This window comes from Typopeltis vanoorti, chromosome 13, assembly GCF_054136105.1.
Source record: "Typopeltis vanoorti isolate ZY-2024b chromosome 13, IOZ_Tvanoo_1.0, whole genome shotgun sequence".
Lineage (NCBI taxonomy): Eukaryota > Metazoa > Arthropoda > Arachnida > Uropygi > Thelyphonidae > Typopeltis > Typopeltis vanoorti.
The window spans coordinates 70,915,727-70,936,335 of record NC_143561.1 but is presented as its reverse complement, the minus strand read 5'-3'; the positions used below and the strand labels follow the sequence as shown (position 1 = coordinate 70,936,335).

The 20,609-nt window shown below is 35.5% G+C and overlaps 1 protein-coding gene across 4 annotated transcripts in view; it reads left to right on the top strand.

Annotated features, from left to right (window-relative positions):
- Positions 1–20,609, top strand: part of LOC150100277 (alpha-N-acetylgalactosaminidase-like) — a 102,573-nt gene that overhangs the window by 12,712 nt on the left and 69,252 nt on the right. For 2 of the 4 annotated variants that reach the window (XM_090402591.1, XM_090402590.1), the window contains exon 2: positions 18,918–19,103. In XM_090402591.1, the coding sequence (XP_090258717.1) occupies positions 18,934–19,103 (170 nt within the window). In that variant the 5' untranslated portion in view covers positions 18,918–18,933. Of the gene's footprint in view, positions 1–1,301; positions 1,321–1,634; positions 1,922–18,917; positions 19,104–20,609 lie in introns of those variants that run through there. The other 2 variants (XM_090402593.1, XM_090402592.1) reach the window with 2 other exon arrangements.

The window sequence follows — 20,609 nt, the reverse complement described above, 5'->3', positions numbered from 1 at the left end:
ACATTTGTTATAGTTTTTTATTTTAGAACATTATTGGGGTTATTGACAATTATGACCTCAGAATTTTTAAGTAATTTTGAATTTACCAAACTGTATAATTTTATCGATAATAAACAATATTTTTTCATGTTTATTTATTTATTTTTTAAATTTTTACCATAATTTTGATATCTTATCCAAACACGTATACACTGTACTTACAGTGTGTATGTATAATCCGAAAGTTGTAGCACCCCCACGATTTCAAGCCATGAGCCGCCACTGGTATACCGGTTCTTCTAAAGCAGTTTAGCATGATGATATCAGAAATATTGCCACAAGGCTAGAAGCACCTGCCCTAGAGCGACTAAATTTGAAAGCTTTTTTGAACAACAACAACAACAACAAAAGGTCTTGGGACAACGTTCATTAAGTAGATGACTGGAGTCGAATCGTATCTGCGAGTCATTCTGCATAACTGGAGTCTACTGAAGCGGAATTCTATTTATCTGGAATTTTTTTATTAATGACATCGGATCTCCATGGTGTCAAAGGACTCATTGTGGGAGGTCCATACTCTCTCATGCAAAAAGATAATCTGTTGTTCTACCCTTGCCTACTCTATGTAAAATGTCCACATTAAGCTGGTAACAACCCCCTCAGCAACTTACATGTCTCAATTATACCCCCCCCCCCCCAACTCCTTCTATTCATAAGGCTCTGCAAGTTGCATTGCCTCATATATCTAATATTGTATAGATCTGACTCTGACACAGTGACGTAGCTAGAACCTTTGCTGCCGGGGTCGATTCCTGAGTTTGTCGCAACTCTCTCTCTACACAACAAAACTACCACAATAAGTCAAAATGACGTATAGGGAAATAAATCGAAACACTAGTATAGTCATGAAAACTAATTATTAATTAAGTAATAAAAATTACTAAGTTAACATAAATACGATTGTCAAAAAATAAAATTGTGTCTCACGTGAAAAGTGCCGCCTGGGGCGGACCGTCCACCTCCGCCGTCCACCCCCCCCCCCCCTAGCTACGTCACTGCCCTGACAAGGTAGCTTAAAACATCTTAAGAACTAAATTTATGTATTTTACGTTTTATTATTATTATTTTTATTTTTATTAATATCACGACACAACATAGACGAAGGGAAAGGGATCTGCCACCGGTAGTTACGTAGCGGAAGGTCAGCGGTGTAGGGACGGAGGGAGAGAACATAAACATTTGAAGAACATGAGGAAAAGCATTGTATTAAGGTCGCTGATAATAAATTTCTTTCCTGTATAGTATTTGTCAGTTTCATACCAAGAAAGAAAACAAATTTAGGTTACTGGTATAAGGCTTCATTGTACTTCATACATTGAGCAGCTGTTATTTTTCTTTAAGTTTTACTTTTTTTTTTTTTTTTTTTGTTAATTTGAAAATTTCCAAACTTGATAAACTAATCTAAGGCAACATTCTTTCATAATCCTTAAATTAAGATTAGTAAAGAAGATGAATAAAAAAAAAAAAAAATCAGCTAACGCCTTTTTTTTCCCGAAGAGGAATTATGTTATAAATTTATACTGAAAGATTATAGATCATTGATTTTGTATTGTAAGTATAAATCGCATCGAAAATGTCACGTAAAATATTTGTATCCTAGATGATATGAACGCATAGGATTCGTTAGTGCTTTCTGATTATCGAAGAGCATAGTTATAAGAATATGGACTTTTATTCATATTGATATAGCACAATGTGATTTAAGATAAGACTTCCAGATAAATCTTATCATTGATTGGTCATGAGATTGATAGTTTGATTTTGGCCATTAAAAAACTAAATAAATAAAAGGATATGATGTTTTATATATTACGTACAAGAGACACTAGACACTACGGTGCTTAGTATCATCAGAAATTCTAGATTTTTATCTGCCCCTTTGGTAAGTGGATTAAATTCCTTCATGTCATTTTATTTACAAATTTCAAAAATAAGCATTAAAAAACTCATAATTCTTTTGAACAACAACAAAAAAAAACCGTCTAGAACAACGCTCATTAAGTAGATGACTGGAATCGAATCGTATCTGCGATGAGTCCCTGGAAGTGTCACGCAATATAATAATAATGATGCGAGAATATTACTCAGACGAAAATAAGAAAACAGTTCATTAAAAATATATTGATTTTAATAGTAAAAATTTTGGAAAATTCCTTAAATTCTCCTTTACTTCTGATCAGTTGCACAAGGATTAAATTTCTTTATTTAGAAGTTATGAAATTTTATAGAAATCTTGTTTCGCGTTTACATGTAATTATAGGATGCAGCTGAATTTTTTAATCCTTCGAATTTGATGGAAAAAAACAAAACAAAATGCAGTTAAAAAGACTAGTAAACGTCGATTAATTAGTAGATTTGCTTTACTCTAATATGTTTCCTTTTTAATGTTTATTTATTTTTATCCTTACTGAAATGAAATTCAAAGATTAAAATCAAAATTTAGCAGAGCAACTTTTTTTTCTTTTTCATTAAATGAAAAACTGACTCCATTAGATTTTGGACTGTCTAATCTTTAGTCCATCCCATCATGCTAATATGCTATTGATTTACAGTCTTTCCTGGGAGGCTTGTCATGTTCCCAGTTTATGAAATCATATTGGATATGTTCAAATGGTGATGCAGAGCTTAACAAAATATTGTACCCTCCTGTGTCTACAGGTTTTTTAATAATGTAGTCTGTCATTACCTCCAGTAGCTTGTTAAAAGTTAGTCTGTTTTACAGACAGCTGCTATCAGTCCTCCATTTGTCTTTTTTTTTTTTTTTAATGCAATATTGATCAAGTATAACACCTGAAATGATCTTACACAGATATTATAAATTCAATTAGTAATTAAAAAAAAAAAAGACCGACAACAGTTCTGTAGATAACAAATTCTTTAATGCTTAATTGTAAACAAGGTTTAATACCAAGAACAGTTTTGTTTTTTTTTTTAAGTTAAAAACAATTTGAAGGAAAGTAAAATTATTTAAAATTGTTTTGGTTGAGTTCAGTGAAGAAGATAAAAAAACTTTTCTCCAAAATAAAATATTTACAGTAGGTTACTAGATATATGTCATCCCTCAAGAGCTCACTTTAATGAGTAGGGGAGTGGCAAACCAAGGTACCTATACTCGACTATGCCTTAATTCATATAATATATATCTGTTATATTACCTATAGACTGGTCTCTACCTGTCTTTTTTTCTTTTTTTTTTCTTCTTGCTCCCTCCATTGCTATTTAGAGTATTTGAGAGCTAAGGATGAATCTTTCATACATTACATTTTTACTTCTCAAGCAGTGAGAGTCTGCCTTCTTTCTTAGGTATTTGCCTTACTTAGTAGGCTGAATTCCAAGATGCCTGGTCAGTGTGGGAGAATTGACTAAATATGCCTCCCCTTAAACAAACAGAATTTATGAGACTTGAGGGCTGTAGCAGCCAAGGCCAAAATGGGCATGTCATCCCAAATGTGATATCTACTTTTCAAACTGATGATAGAATTGGCTCAAACCTGAATGGGAGATCCTTTCTGGATAGTACATCTGTGAAAAATATCCTGATAAGGAAATTGAAAATCTGTGTTTATCATGTCAGAACTTTGAAAGGAGAAATAAAAGAAGAAGAGCTGTGTAAAACACTAACAAAAATAAATTGGAATATTCTTGGATTTAGTGAAATGAGAATAAAAGAAAAAAATACAGAAACAGCAATAATATCTGAAAAAAGAGAGCTAAAAGGCTTCACTAGGCGATGCAAAATTATTCAAATTAAGTCGATATTCAATCCAATGTTGTTTCATGCCGAATATAGAAACTATAAAAGTTTCGGCAGATCCAAGTGTAAGCAAACCTTTCATGACAGGGACAACTCATAGTAAAAGTGGAGTAAGGTTTGCTTATGCTTGGATCCTCTGAAACTTTTATAGTTTCTATATTCAGCATGAAACTCTTGTAGTTTCTCTATTTGACTTTGAAATAATGTTGAATTCATCATCATCAAATTCCTGCCATGTACCCTCAAGGGGTGTACAGGATATGATATCATGTTGGAGGCTTAATGGATTTTTTACAACACTCAAAAATAATTAAAATAGACTTTAATACTTCCTATATTTCGTCCTAGTCACTAGGACATCTACGGGGATTACAAAAAAATTAATGTAACATATGCACAAATAACATGTTATTTGTGTTATTTGTGCATATGATACATTAATTTTTTTTTGTTGTATATAATTAATGTTATATGTTATCTATTTCTAAAAATTAATGTAACATATGCACAAATAACATGTTATTTGTGTTATTTGTGCATATGATACATTAATTTTTTTGTAATCCCCGTAGATGTCTTAGTGACTAGGACGAAATATAGGAAGTATTAAAGTCTATTTTAATTATTTTTGAGTGTTGTAAAAAATCCATTAAGCCTCCAACATGATGTACTCACAGCACTTAAGCCTCTACACACGTAGGATATGATAGTACTACATGACAAAAAATTTACATCATTAACTTCCTACAATTTTCCTCCAAATCAGTCTGTTACTTGTCAAGACTCCAACATTATCAGATCTTATATTTCTATCGTCTAAGGCACTTTGTACTGTATCAATCCACCTATATCTTGGTCTTCCTTTGGGTTGTTTTCCTGCCAACCTGGCAGAGAACACTTGTTTTGCTAATCTTTCTTCGCCCATTCTGTTTAAGTGACCATAGCACCTGAGATTAGCTCTGCTAACGCATTCCTGGATACTGACAATGTCAAGTTCTTTCCAAATGTCCTCGTTTTTAATATGATATTGCCTTTGATGCCATCTGTTCATGCCTCTAATCTTTCTCAGGACTCTCATATCTGTGGTCTCTAGTCTTTGGTCAAGTGTTTTACTTCTGACCAAGCTCCTAGATACATAAGTTAAAACTGGTTTGAACACTGTCTTGTATACAACTAATTTAGTGTTCCGACTAATTTCTCTCTTATTCCATATGAATTTATTCAGTTGACTTCCCACTATACCAGCTTTGCTGATTCTGTAATCTATTTCTATATTTAATTTACCATGTTCACTAAAAATCGTGCCTAAGTAGCTGAAATGTTTTACATGTTCAAAAGGTTCTCCATTTAAAACAGTTGACATTTTCAACTGTGTTTTTGTCTTTGTCTTTTTATTGCTAACCTTCATACCATATCTATTACAACAGTTATTCAATTTAGTCAGAGAATCTTGCAGACTTGTAGCAGATTTATTTAGAAGTATAACATCATCAAAGAGCTGACATTAACATCTTCAGTTTTGATATCATGTTTAATACCACTTTCCTTCATAATGTGATCCATATAGATAATGAATAACAGAGGGGATAATGTACATCGTTGTCTCAAACCAGATTTAATATTAAACCATCTTCCTGTACTTCCTTTAATTCTAACTGCTGACTTACAACTCAAGACTAAGTATTGCTTGATATAATGCCCCATTGACACCATATAACTGTAGCATATTGAATAGCTTCTCTCTTGGTGCCTTATCATATGCCTTTTCCAAATCGACAAAACTTAAATACAGATCTTTGTTATATTCCCATGCTTTCTCGACTATTTGTTGTAAAGTGAAGATCTGACTCTGACAGCCTTTATTTGGCCTGAATCCAGCTTGTTCTTCACCAAGCTTTTCTTCCACAAATCTTCTCAACCATTTCTCCAGTATACTTGCATAGATCTTGCCAGGAACACTCAGTAGGGAAATACCTCTGTAATTCTCATATTCAGTTTTATTTCATTTTTATACATGCGTACTATGAGAGCTGTACTCCAATCATCAGGAATTCGTCCCTCTTTCCAGGCTTTCTGAACTGTGCAGTGCAGCCACTGTAAGACTATTATACCACCATGTTTAAGAATTTCTGGTCAAATATCATCTACTCCTGCTGCCTTTCCACATTTCAAGTCTTTGATGGCTTTTTCTACTTCAAGTATGGATATGTATGCCTGACTGCTTGCCTGGTCAGTGTTTTTTACCACTGTGCTGTCATCACTGCTTGTTTCATTTAGTAGTTTTTCAAAGTAATTACTTCATACTTCAAGGATATCTTTTTCTCCCGTTTTCATGTCACCTTTATCATCTCTAACTCCTTTTACAGCACTCTTTCCTCCATTCCTAAGCTTCTTCAACAACATCCAGAATATTTTGCCACCTTCTTGATATTTATTTTCTATATTCTTGCCAAAGTCCTCCCATGACTTTTGTTTAGCTAGTTTTACACAGTGTTTAGCATTCTTGCATTTGTCTCTATATTCTCTAAGAGCACAAGCTGACTTATTTGACAGGAACTTTTGATATGCTTTCTTCTTTTCCTTCACTGCCTCTTTAACTTCCTGTGTCCACCAGGGAGTTCTGATTTTTTTATCCTTGCAGACAACCTCACCACATGCCTCTCTGGCAGAATCAATCAATATTTTCTTCGGAGTTTGCCACTGAATCTCCAAGGTTTGATTCCTGTTCTCAAACTCTTTCATTTTTTCTTCAATAATCTTTGTGTATTTTAGTCTACAGTTCACATCTGAGAGCTGCTCAACTTTTATTCGCTTTAAATCTTTCTTACATGTTATTCTTTTGAATGTGAAATTCAATTTTATCCTGCTCAAGACTACATAGTGATCACTTCCAATTTCAAATCCTCTGTACACTCTGGTGTCCTGCACCAGGGGAAAAACATCACTATCAACAATAACATAAGTCAATGAGACTTTTCTTATTCCTAGCCTCTTCTCTCCATGTGAATTTGTGCACATTTTTATGTTGGAACATGGTGTTAGTAATAACCAGTCCATGTCCTGAGCAGAAATCCAACAGATATTTGCCATTATTATTAGTTTTGCTCTTTTCTCCAAATTTTCCCAAAATATTTTTGTATGTCTCACAATCATTTCCTACTCTGCTATTTAGATCCCCAACAAGGACCAACTTTTTCTTTTTCATTGTGTCAGTTGCTTTTTCTAAAGCTTCAAAAAATTCCTCCACTTCTACCTTAGTAGAACCTTCTGTGGGACCATAGGCACAAATAAGTCTCATTGTCCAGTTCCCCATTCTCATATTTGCCCACATTACTCTACTTGAGACTGACTGCCATTCAAGAAGATTAGCCTCGTATTTTGTGTTGAATACTATAGGTACTCCTCCTTTTCCTTGATTGTCCTGAATATAACATTTTGTATTTATTGCTCAGAAAGATCTCACCAGTTTTTATCTTTTTTGTTTCAGTCACACCTATTATGTTGATCTGGTACTTATCTAATTCCTCAGCTAGCTCCATTTCTTTGCCATTCAGGCTTCTTATGTTGATAGTACCGATCTTTAACTCTAGCGATGTTGAGTTGGGGTTTGGTTTTCCTCAGCTGCTGGAAAACCTCAGTCTTCCAGTAGCTGAGGTTTTTCGCCCTGGTTCCCTGGTGAAAACAATGGGGAGCCTTGTTTAACTGGGCAACGCCCCAGCCAGCATGAAATTTTGTCATGTTGTACCATCATTTTTTATTTTGGTTTAACCAATAAGAATTACAATTTGGTCAGCTAAATCCCAAATTGCCAGGCCATCCTTGTTCGTTCAGTATCCATGTAGGTACCCAACAGGGTGCACCACGAGAAGGTGAAGATTGGACATTAGGTCAGAAGCCCTGGTCGGTTCTCCGCATTCCTTTAAAGGCTATGTGGAGGTCTCCTCTCAGTTATACAGCTTTGACCCTTAAGCACCCCAATGCCCACTTAATTTGAATAAGCAATAATATTTTACATACTGCTAGAGGAGATCATTGTCAAGGAGGAGTTGGAATTATGGTCCATAAGAGATGGAAAAATAACATTCTGGAATTTAAACCAGTCTCCCAGAGAATTACGACTCTTAGACTCAAAATCGATAAGTGGTGTGATTTAGCACTCACTTCCAATTATTCCGATGAAGAAATTAATTTCTATGAGGATCTCTCCAACACTTTCATAGATAGTACATTTCACTAGAAAATTGTAATCGGCCACTTTAACTGTGAAGTTGGCATGAAACAACAGGGAGAAAGTACTTTAGGTGGGAAAGGACCTTAGAAATGAGAGAGAGGAAGAAGACTTCTTGAATTTACAGAAAGTGAGGGATTATATATAAGAAATACGTTCTTTAAAAAAAAAAATAAACAAAAAATTGACCTAGAGATCACCCAAATGGAGAAGTTTTTAATAAAATTGATTATGTTATGGTAAACAACATGGAAATACTGGAAGATGTTATCAACCAGTTTAATTATGATAGTGATCATAGACTGGTGAGAGCAAGTGATGACAATAAACATCGAGAGAGAGATTGAAATTGTTCATGAAAAAATACACATGAGCAGGTGAATATATAATAAGTCATGAAGAAAAATTTGAGGAAATAATGGAAGGAAAGTTGAAGTAAAAAGTATGAATGAACTTAGGCATATCTGATAGCATGGAGGAAATAGCTTCAACAATACAGACATTACTAAATGTTTAAGAAAAATCATTACCAAGAAATAGAACTTCTAGAGAAATATATATACTTTACAGACACTTGAACTAATTGAGGAAAAGGAGACACAGAAGTAACAAAGATAATATAGAATTTATTATTATTACATGACACCTCCAAGGAGTCCAAAGACTTATCAAGGGAGGGCACCTACTGTACAGCTCTGTCTCCACCACTCAGCCCACCAATTACAGTGAACTACAACTACCATCATCATCTACACCAATGCCATCTACTTACCACCACCAGTAGTATTTTCACAGACAATTGCAAACATCCATGCCCATGGTGATATTTGAACCTGCAGCCTTTTGGCTAGAGAGCAGATATACTAACCACTCAGCCAACCAGGCTGGCAAAAACTAATGAATAGTAGAATTCCGAAAGTGTGGATAATTCCTATAAAGATCAGATATTATTATTATTATGTGCAAGGAGTCCACAGACTCATTGAGAGAGAGGGCACCTACTCTATAACTCTCCATCTCCACCACTCAATCCACCAACTACAGTGAACCGCAACTACCAACATCATCTGCACCAACACCATCTACTTCCCACCACCACTAGTATTTTCACAGACAATCACAAAAATCCATGCCCATGGCAGGATTCGAACCCACAGCCTTTTGGCTGGAGAGCAGATACACTAACTACTCGGCCAACCAGGCCAGCAAAATTTGTAGAAATGCAAAAATTAGAACAGAAATCAAAAATAACATCAGAAATTATAATTTAAGAACAGTTCAGAACATAATAGAAAACAATCTCTGAAAATTATCAAACATGGAAGGAAAAAAAATGGATTCCAAAATTTGTAAAAATAAATAGGAATAGTACAATATAATAGAGAAGAAATAATGAAAATAGGTAGTGAATTTTATAGGTACCTGTACACAGACAAGGAAACAGATATAAATCATCTACTATATTTAGATGAGGTTGATACAGAACCACTCATCATGATGGAAGAATTATGGAAAAAACTCAATAGTCAGTAAAGAATAATAAAAGTCCTGGAGAAGATGCCATATTAGCAGAACACAAAATCATGATGTTCGCAGTTTCTTAAAGTCATATTAGATATGTTCAGTGATATTTTAACTGCAGAAAAAATTTCAGTCAGTTTGCTATCACAACTGTACAAAATGTTTATATCCATTATATTAAATAGGATCACAAGATTTTTGGATGATGCACAGCCATATGAATAAGCAGGATTCAGAGTAAGATTTTCTACAATAGATCATATTCAACTTAGTAATATATTACATATTATTAGTATTATTACATAACACTTCCAGGGAGTCTTAGGACTCATCAAGGGAGGCACCTACTCTCCAGCTCTCTGTCTCCACCACTCCACTAACTGCAACTACCTTCATCTACACTAGTGCCATCTACTGCCGACCACCACCACCACTATTTTCACAGACACTCACAAACATCCATGCCCACGGCAGGATTCAAACCCACAGCCTTATGAATCTAATCTTCTTGCACATTTAGTGTTTGTAAATTTTGAAAACAAATCTTTGATTCTGTATATCAGAAATAATAAACAGTTTAAAACAGCAAGCCATTCCAGCAAAGTATATCAGATTATTAAAAACTGTATATCAAAACTTAATAGCCAGTATAAAATTAGAACATGGGGGAAAATAATTTGGTATTGGGAGGAGAGTAAGGCAAGTAGACCCTACATCACCCAGATTGTTTTCTGCTTCATTAGAAGCCTTTAAGAACGTCTCATGGGCACACTATGAAATTAGCATCAATGGAAAAAATATCAATCCCTTATGTAAGTTTTGCAGATGACATTGTTCTTTTAGCAAAAAATAAAGAAGCTCAGGAAATGCTAAATGAGCTTGATAGAGAAAGCAGGAAAAAAAGCTTTACAGATTAATCTAACCAAAACCAAACTGATGACCGCTTCAGATCATACCAAACTAAAATTAACAGATAATTGCATTGAAATTATCTAGATCTATATTTTCCTTAATCAATTAGTTTGTTTCAAGGAAAAACAAGATAAAGAAATAAGTAGATGAATCACATAAAGAAACAAAGAATTTTGGTTGTATAAAGATTACTTGCTATGTGATTTACCTATATACCTAAAAAGAAAACTCTTTAACATTATTTCAGTGTTTCAGTGTTTATGAAAGTGAGAGATGGACAATAACTAAAATATAGGTTGCTTGTGGGCTCAAAGAACCTTTGAGAGAAGAATGCTTCACATAACAAAAAAGGAATGCAATAAGAAATACTAGAATTAGTGAGATGACTGGAGTAGATGATATTGTGAAGTGCTGTAAAGCATGTAAGTGGAGATGGGCAGGCATTAGTAGACTGCCAGATGAGAGGTGAACAAAATTAAGCACTGAGTGGACACCGAGAGAAGGAAAGATTGTCAAAGAACAAGATGGAGGGATGATTGATGTTAAATATTTAGTGGAGTGAAATAGTACTAAGAAAGGATTAAAAATAGTATTTAATTCTGGAAAAACTTTTAATGGGATTATATTGATCAAGTGCATATAATAAACAACTAAGTTATACCACCTAGTTTCACCAACTAAGGCTGTTGGCATCTTCAGGGTACATAACTGATGTAAGGCACTAAAAAGTAAAAAACTGTTACAAACTGTAATCAACCGATTCCAGTTATATTAAACAAAGAACAGAGCACTTACAATACATTCATAGAGCGAGGATGATAGCACTTGTTGTTATTTAGGAACGTTCTATAGTTGGCACTATAATTCAGTTCTGGTGAGTTGAAGGATCCGATAAGGGTCTTCCAGATCAGGGGCAAGATTAGTCCTTGGTTCCTGTTAAGGTTTTGTATACAGCGGGCAACTGTTGTGGCCTCCTTAAAAATTCGGGAGCGGAAGTCCTCCTCCATGTAAGGAATAATTGTGCTTCTATCCCACTCTATGGTATGGTTCGTTCTTGAGAAATGAAAAGCTAACCCCGATTTTTCTTCTCTGTTGTTATTGATGTCACCTATGTGTTCTTTTTGCCTAATTTCAAGGCTCCTTGAAGTTTGGCCGATGTAATTCAAGCCGCACGAGCAGGGTATGTTATAAACTCCAGCATATTTGGAGAAAGGATGGCTATCTTTTGAAGATCTTAAAAATTGTCTAATCGTTTCTGTGGGTTTAAAGGCCACTCTTATTTTATGTGGTCTAAGGAGTCTAGCAATCTTATTGGAAACTGTCCTTAAGTATGGAATGACGATGGTAGAAATATAACGTACATCATCTTGTTGTCTTTGTCGGGGTTCAGAGAAAAGTATCTTGTGGACAAGTCTTCGAGGAAATCCATTCATGGTAAGGTTGGTGGATATCAGGGATAGTTCTTCCTGGAGGTCTTGTTGATCTGTTGTAAGGAGAGAGGCATGGTTCTTCAACATGTGTACAATACTAAGTTTCTGAGAAATGTGGTGGCAGGAAGTGAAATGTAAATAATGTCCTATTGGACTAATCTTGCCCGTGATCTGGAAGACCCTTATCAGATCCTTCAACTCGCCAGAACTGAATTATAGTGCCAACTATAGAACGTTCCTAAATAACAACAAGTGATATCATCCATGCTCTATGAATGTATTGTACGTGCTCTGTTCTTTAATATAATTGGAATTGGTTGATTATAGTTTGTAACAGTTTTTTACTTTTTAGTGCCTTACATCAGTTATGTACCCTGAAGATCCCAACAGCCTTAGTTGGTGAAACTAGTTGGTATAACTTAGTTGTTTATTATATGCACTTGATCAATATAATCCCCATTAAAAGTTTTTCCAGAGCTTTTTGGTCAAGAAAATTAAACGTTTTTAACAGTATTTAATTATTATTATTATTATTATTATTATTCAGGCCTCTATGGAGTCAAAAGACTCATCGTGGGAGGTCCTTCCTAAGAACATAAAGTCTGTCAAGACTCATCGAGGGGAGGTTCCCCCCCCCCAAAAAAAAGAAACACAAAGTCTATCATACCACTCCTTAAACTCATTGACCGTTCTCGCCCTCACCACTATCAGGCAATGCATTCCACGGCTCAACCACCCTCCATGCAAAGAAACCACTCCTCACCCTCTTGCTCACAGTTTCCTTTCGTAACTTCCAGGGATGTTTCAATTCTTCCAGTGTTTCATCTCAGTTGCCGAGACGTTGTCAGAGAGTACAAAATGAGATTTATAACACACACAAAGGCAACACAAAACTAAGTAAAACACATGGGCAAAAGAGTAGAGTCGTAACTAGGTGAGGAGCCCCTCGATGGATACCTGTCGCCAGCCTGGGATGTCAACCAGGATCTCGAAGTATTAGTGTTTCCCATATTTTGGGAAGTTTCTATGTAACTATTTTTTATTCAGATTAGGCTGATTTTTAAGAGCAGCAGCAGATACTAAAAACAGTCTTTCTCTTCTAAATGTGTTTTGTGGAGCATAATGGTCTTTTTCCAATTGATACTGTAAGCTGCATCCAAAGCATTGTTTTCAAGGCCAGATTGACCATAGTCATGACTGCAGATGTATTTTCTTCTGTGTGGATGGTAGCTGATCTTCCTGTCTGTCCATAGTAGGCCAACTTGCTGGTTGGCCATGAGGAACTCCATATACACCTGGAACTAAGAGGGAGTTTGTCTTTAGTGGAGCATATAAGGATAGCTAGTTTTAAGTGAGGTTTGAAAGTGGTGCAAGGACTGTATTTCTTTAAGATTCAAGATATTTTTTTTGATGCGCCTTGGACATAGTTTGTGGTGCTAGCATTCCTGAAATATTTCTAAAGAGAAGATCGTGGAATGGGGGAAAGAGTGATTATTTTTTTATACTGTGGGAACTGTGGCCATTAGATAAAAAAAAAGTGTGATGTATATGATTAAGTTCTGCTGTAAGAGAGATCTCACTGGAACAAAGGTTATAGGCTCTGTGAGTTAGTGTTTTAAAGACACCATATTGTTGAAAAGGATGGGGAGGGGTGATGGGAAAGTTTGTGAATGTATCTGCCTGTGTGAGCAGTTTCCTATATACAGAAGGACAGGTTATTATTAGGTAGGTGGTGACCAAGGTGTCTAGAAAAGCTAGAGTATTATTAGTTTCCTTTCCAGTTGTAAATTGGATTCTAGGGTGAAGACTATTGAGGTGACAGAGAAAAGTATCTAATGTGTTTTTGGTCATGAGACCACATAGATGTGATGCTTAGAAGTAGCAGTGGCACATATGCAAATACCAGTTTGATGCTTTAAAGTGGCAGTGGCATTTGAATGGGTTAAACAATAATAGAAAAATCCCTGCAGAAAAAAAGATCCCTGCAGCACACCACTAATGATTTTCCTCTTTTTGAATTTCTGTCCTCCCATACACAACTTGCAGATACCTGTCTCAACCAACCACATTTCCAACTCACTAAAGTAGTACCTAAACTCTTCCATTCCAATTAGTTAAAAAATTGTTGCATGGCAGTCTATCAAAGAACTTTGTAAAATCTTAGTATGCCACTATACATGCAGCTCCCTTGTAAAATGCATTCATCACCATGTGGTGGGACATGAGTAGATTATTATTATTATTGGATATCTCCAAGGTTTCAAAAGACTCATTGCAGGAGACCAGCACTAACCATTACTCACACAATACCAATACCTCACCTTAAACTCAATCATCTGGTCATGAGACCTCTGGCAATCTACTCATTCACCACTTTCCAAGCAAAAAATCTAGTCCACACACACCCTTACTAACCTCACTCTTACACAACATCTCCAGGGATGATCCCCCCCCCCCCTTCTCTTCCTACTCATCACATACTGAAAAATTTCTTTAATGCCAATCTTATAGAATCCCTTTAGTGACTTATAAGTTTCTATCATGTCTTCTCTCTTCTGCCTGTTAATTAAACTCTGCAACCCACATACCTTTGATCTCTCCTCATAGGGAGCATAAATTGATTAGTAAAACTAACCTCCTTTTAACAAACATGCTGACCATCACAGAGAACAATGCTGTTTTCAACCCCATTCTGTATGCTGTGTTCACCAGCTTCTTCAACACCTTAACCACTCAAAAAACACAGATTCACTTGTAGTTTGTTGCCTCAGTCTTATCACCACCTTTGACATGGAGATATATTTTCGAGTCCTATCACTGCTTTATTGACATGGTTTACTTAATTCTTCATATACCTCCGACCCACTCATTATCTGTCCCTTCCCTCTACATTCAAGCTGTCATGATCACATTTATAAGGATACACTAAATTACATGCATTTGGAAACACCAAATGCATGGAATTTGCATATCACACAATTCAGCAGGTACCAAGTGGGTTTAAAAATATGGACATGGGATTTTCCCCTTCATTCAGGTTGTTAATACTGTCCACTGATGGCACTAACTTTGCCTCAACGTGCTTTGCTTGTGAAGCTGTACTACCTAAACAATTGCAGTGCTGTTGCACTCTGCAAATTTCATTGCCTGAACCTTTCTTTAATGCTTACACAGTGATCAGAATACATTATGAAAATTATGGATACAACTACCATGTTAGAGTAAAACTTTAGTTTAATTTAAACCAAAATATACACTCAACATTTCGACCTTCACATTAAAGTCATCTTCTGGAGTATACGTATGTATATAAGGAAACAAACTGCACTACAATCTACATGGCATGTTAAAGTTACTGATCGACTGTTAAAACTATTTGCCTGACCTCTGGTGCTAAAAAAAAAAAAAAACTCACTACATCAAAGCTAGAGTCCTGTTATTATTATTATCTATTAGGTTACAATGTTAAATTAAGCTGGAGAGTAACATGTTCATACAGAAAATAATAGATAAATAAATAAATGGAAAATAAAATTATTATTATTATTATTCAGGCCTCCATGGAGTCAAAAGGCTCATCCTGGGAAGTCCTTTTTAGGAAACACAAAGTCTATCATACCACTCCTTGAACTCATTGACCATTCTTGCTCTAACCACTCTCTCAGGCAATGCATTCCATGGTTCAACCATCCTCCATGCAAAGAAACCACTCCTTACCCTCTTGCTTACAGCTTCCCAGGGATGGCTCCTTGTCATCGCTCCTTCCCGCCATTCCACCAAGCGAAAGAACTCTCTAATGTGTACCCTGTAACTGCCTCTCAACAGTTTAAAAGTCTCGACATATCACCTCTCCTTCTTCTATTCATCAAACTCTGCAGTCCACATTCCCACAGTTGATCCTTGTAACTGACATTTTACAGTCTTGAAACCATCTTTATTATCTCCCCTGTACCCTTTCCACAGTTAATTTATCCCCTTCAAATCCTGGGGACCAAATTTGAGAGCAATAGTCTAAGTGTGTTCTGTTATATAAGATCCTGATCAAATATGGATCTTATACAACGGAATGATAACTCTTTTATCCCTGCAGGTCAGCGTCCTTCTCATTATTGCAGCAATACTCTTGGTTACCTTCACCACCTTTCAATATGCTCCCTGAATTTTAATTTTCTATCAATCATCACCCCCCCCCCCAGATCTCGTCTCCCCTACTTCCTTCAGTACAGCTCCTCGAATCAAGTATGCATCCTCCCATCGATGGATCCCAAACTTCAAGACTTCACATTTTGCTGCATTAAACGGACAACCCCCATTCATTTTCTCATCTGTCTAGTTTATTCAAATCCTCTTGCAGGGCTGTCACATCTGCACTATTACTGATACCCTTCCCAGCTTCACATCATCTGCAAACAACTGAATATCTCCTTGCAATCCATTGACAATGCTTTGATATAAAGGTTGAACAATACAGGTCCAAGTACTGAGCAAAAGTAACTTTTCCCCAGGTGAGGCTTGAACTCACAACCTCGTTATAACTCACAGATACTGTCTTATAAATACCGTGCACTAACCAATTGAGCCAATGGGGAATCAAAAAAACCTCCCCAGTGCGGAATTGAATCCTGGTCTCCCGTGTGACAGGTGGGGATACTAACTACTATACTACCGAGGAACTAATTACTTATATAGGTATACATATAAATTGCAACTGGTATGGATAGTGGCCAATATAAATGAAAAATGGCTTAGAGTCCTAAAGTCAGAGTTTGCTAGAAACTAAGTGAGCTGAATTGTGCCATCCAAATTCTTGGGATTTTTAAGCCATCATTATTATTAAGATTAAGGTGGTTAATCAAAATTTCAATTTTGCTTAACTACCCTAATCTTGATTTTGAAATTTTGATTAACCACCCTAATGTTAATAATAATGGGGGCTTAAAAATCCCAAGAATTTGGATGGCACACTTCCAGCAAACCCTGACTTTAGGACTAAGCAATTTTTTATTGACCACTATCCATACCAGTTGCAATTTATATGTATACTTATATAAGTAATTTTGTTTTCTGTTTATTTATTTATTTATTATTTTCTGCATGAACATGTTACTATCCAGCTTAATTTAACTTTGTAACCTTATAGATAATAATAATAATAACAGGACTCTAGCTTTGATGTAGTGATTTTTTTTTTTTTTTAGCACCAGAGGTCAGGCAAATAGTTTTAGCAGTTGATCAGTAACTTTAGCATGCCTGCCATGTAGATTGTAGTGCAGCTTGTTTCTTTGTATATATACATATACTCCAGCAGATGACCTTAATGTGAAGGTCAAAACTTGGAGTATATATTTTGGTTTATATTAAACTAAAATTTTACTCTAACATGTTAGTTGTATCCATAATTTTCATAATGTATTCATTGCCTGAACAAATGTCAACAAGGTCCACTATCTCCATGTGCTCTGTGATGAATGATTAGGCATTTTAAGAAATGGGATTGTTAGGGATTAGACCTGGCAGAGACCACAAACCAATCAGTTCGCAACACGTGAATGAAGTTGCCACTGCCATTGTGGAGCAGGTCATGAAAAAGTGTTGGTTCCTGCAGTGCATGTGCTGTATCAAGACACATGGATGTGCCTTGATATAGTTATCAAGGCACATCCATGTTATGGATGTGCCTTGTTATCTGGATGCACCTTGTTATCTTTCCAGATAACTTACATAGTTATCTGGAAAATTCTATGGAAGATTTTGCATTTCTATCCATTCAAGATAACCCTGACACAGGAGTTGTGCCCACAAGAAAGTCAACTGATATTTGCTTTAATGAATTACTTGAGTGGAGTTGGATACTGTGTGGCTGTGGATGGTTTTGTGGGAGATGAGTCTCACTTTCACCTGAATGTAGCTGTGAATACCCACAAGTACCTTATGTGGACTATGCAAAACCTGCAAAAATCCAACAAATTCCTTTGCATTAACTCAAAGTTACTGTCTAGTGTGGTTTATAGCTTCTTTTATCATTGGACTGTTCTTCTTTGAGTACATTTGGCAGTTGGGTCCTGTGACCTGCTCAGTTACTGCCAAAAGGTATCTCGATATGGTAAATTAAGTTTGTTGTACCACAGTTGCAGCAGTGGCTGTGCATGGATTCAGTCATTTTCATGTAGGATGGGCCCCCTCCACAGAAGCCAGAGTGATCAGCCATGTGTTCCCTACTGCATGGCTGCCTCGTTCACCTGATCTGACCCCCCCCCCTCCCGTGACTTCTGGCTCTGGGGATTTCTCAAAGACAGAGTTTATCAGGATGATCCTGATAACTTGCCAGTGCTGAAAGATAGTTTTACACAGTACGTTTGCAACATCAATCCCTACCAGCTGTGTTCTGTCATTGAACATACTGTGCAAAGGATGCTGTTTGTTGCATACCAGGAAGAGTAGCACATTGAATAATATAGCCCGTGAATGCATAATGGAAGTGAATAAATATGTATTATTTATGCTTGTGTCACTTTTCTCCTTCTTACACACAGAGAAAAATTACTACATCTACATTTGGTATACCATACAGCTTCCCCTGTGGTGAATTTTGGAATTACTTTTCCCCTCTCTTAGATATCGCTTCTGCAATGATGCATAATGTATTCCTGCAAAGTTTTGAGTATAGATCACTGGATGACACTCCCCAAGACCTTAAACAGGGATACTTTAATTTTGATCACCCTGTATATTGTATTAAAAATATAGAACTTATTGTAGCTAAATTGAATTTTTGTCTTGATATAGTCGGCATGTCTGTAGTTACATGAAATTGCAATTATATTCCCAAAAAAGCATGTCAGATTTTTAAAATAACTTCAGATGTGCAACTCTTATGATGATAATAGTTGCACATCTGATAATATCAGATGTTAATAATAGTATCCACATAATAGTATATTCTGTAATAATATATTTGTATAAGATAAGATTGAAACTTAAAATGAAATCAAACTTTTATAACAGTTATAATTGTGTATATTGACTATTTCAGAAACTACTCTTTCATTATGACTTCCTCAAAGAAGATACTTGTCGTCTCTTTTGCATTATTGCTCACAGCATTTCCTGTTTTCACGCTTGACAATGGCCTTGCATTAACTCCACCCATGGGCTGGTTATCATGGGCACGTTATCTTTGCAATGTTGACTGTAAAAGTGATCCTGAAAATTGCATAAGGTATAACCAAAATTTCTAAGCTATTTATTTTTTAAGTATTTATAGACACTGTTACAGAGTGCTCATTTTTGTTAATATATCCCAAATAATTAAATTTTGAACAAACATTTTTGGAATACTGTATTACACTGTATTTTAATTTTACTTTTGTATCTGAAATGTTACATCATATGTGATTGTATTTAGAGAAGCAAACAAATTAATCCGAACTAGCCCAATTTTCAGCAAATTTTTGGTTTTTGTTTCAGTTTTTGTTCACTATTTTGAATGAGTGCCATGCATTTTAACTGTCTCTATGATGTTTATTAATAGTGTTGTACATTTTTAATAGTTTAAATAAGTTGATATTCATAGTATATTATTCATTTTGTATCTGAAATGTTACATCATATGTGACTGTATTTAGAGAAGCAAACAAATTAATCTGAACTAGCCCAATTTTCAGCAAATTTTTGGTTTTTGTTTCAGTTTTTGTTCACTATTTTGAATGAGTGCCATGCATTTTAACTGTCTCTATGATGTTTATTAATAGTGTTGTACATTTTTAATAGTGTAAATAAGTTGATATTCATAGTATATTATTCATTTTGTGTAGCTATGAAATGGATACATCTCCAAGAAAACATCCAAAATTCTGTGCTCTTTCTCAGCACACATCCATAACTCAAAAACAAATTGCCAATGAGTGTGGTGTTTGGGTACTGTTAATGCAATTTTAAAGAGGTTTAGGGAAATAGGTACCTTTTTCTCCTGACAGAAAAGGAAAATGTGGGCGAAAAAGGAAAACTACACTTACTAGTTAGGAAAAGCAAAATGAGTCCAAGATTGTCTGCTGTAGACTTGAATAGAGACTTGGCAGCTAGTGGGATTAATGTTTCTGACATGACAGTCTGCCGAAGCTTGTTGAAAGCAGGGAGGACTGCTTACAGAACAAAAAAGAAACAACAGTTGATGAAAGCTATGCAAAAAAAAAAAAAAAAAAGGTCCCAGTGGACAAAAGTGTACAAAGATTGGACTGTTGAGAAGTGGAAGATCATATTCTCAGATGAGAACCATTTCTTTGTACAGGGAAAGCAAGTACAAGCTCCTAAACACCAGCTAAGAAAATGTTCTGGGATTGTTTTACACATGACAGTCCAGGATCACTTATATCTGTTGATGGTATAATGAAAATCAACCAAAACATAAAAATATTGGAAAAAAGAGTGGTCCCACAGATCCAGAAAGAACTCATCTTGCAGCAGAAACTTGCTCCATGCCACACTTCAAAAGTGAAAGAGTTCCTCAAAAATCAAGACATCCAATTGCTTCAGTGGCGAGGTAACTTAACTGACATTAACCCAACAGAAAAACTTCTGGGCCATAGTGAAAAAGCGAGTTGAAAAATTAAATTCTGATACAAAGGATAACTTAATACAATCCATTATAAAAGTATGGTTTTGAGATGCAGAAATAAGAAAAATGTGTTCTACATTGATAGAGTCCATGACTAAGCGAATTAATGAA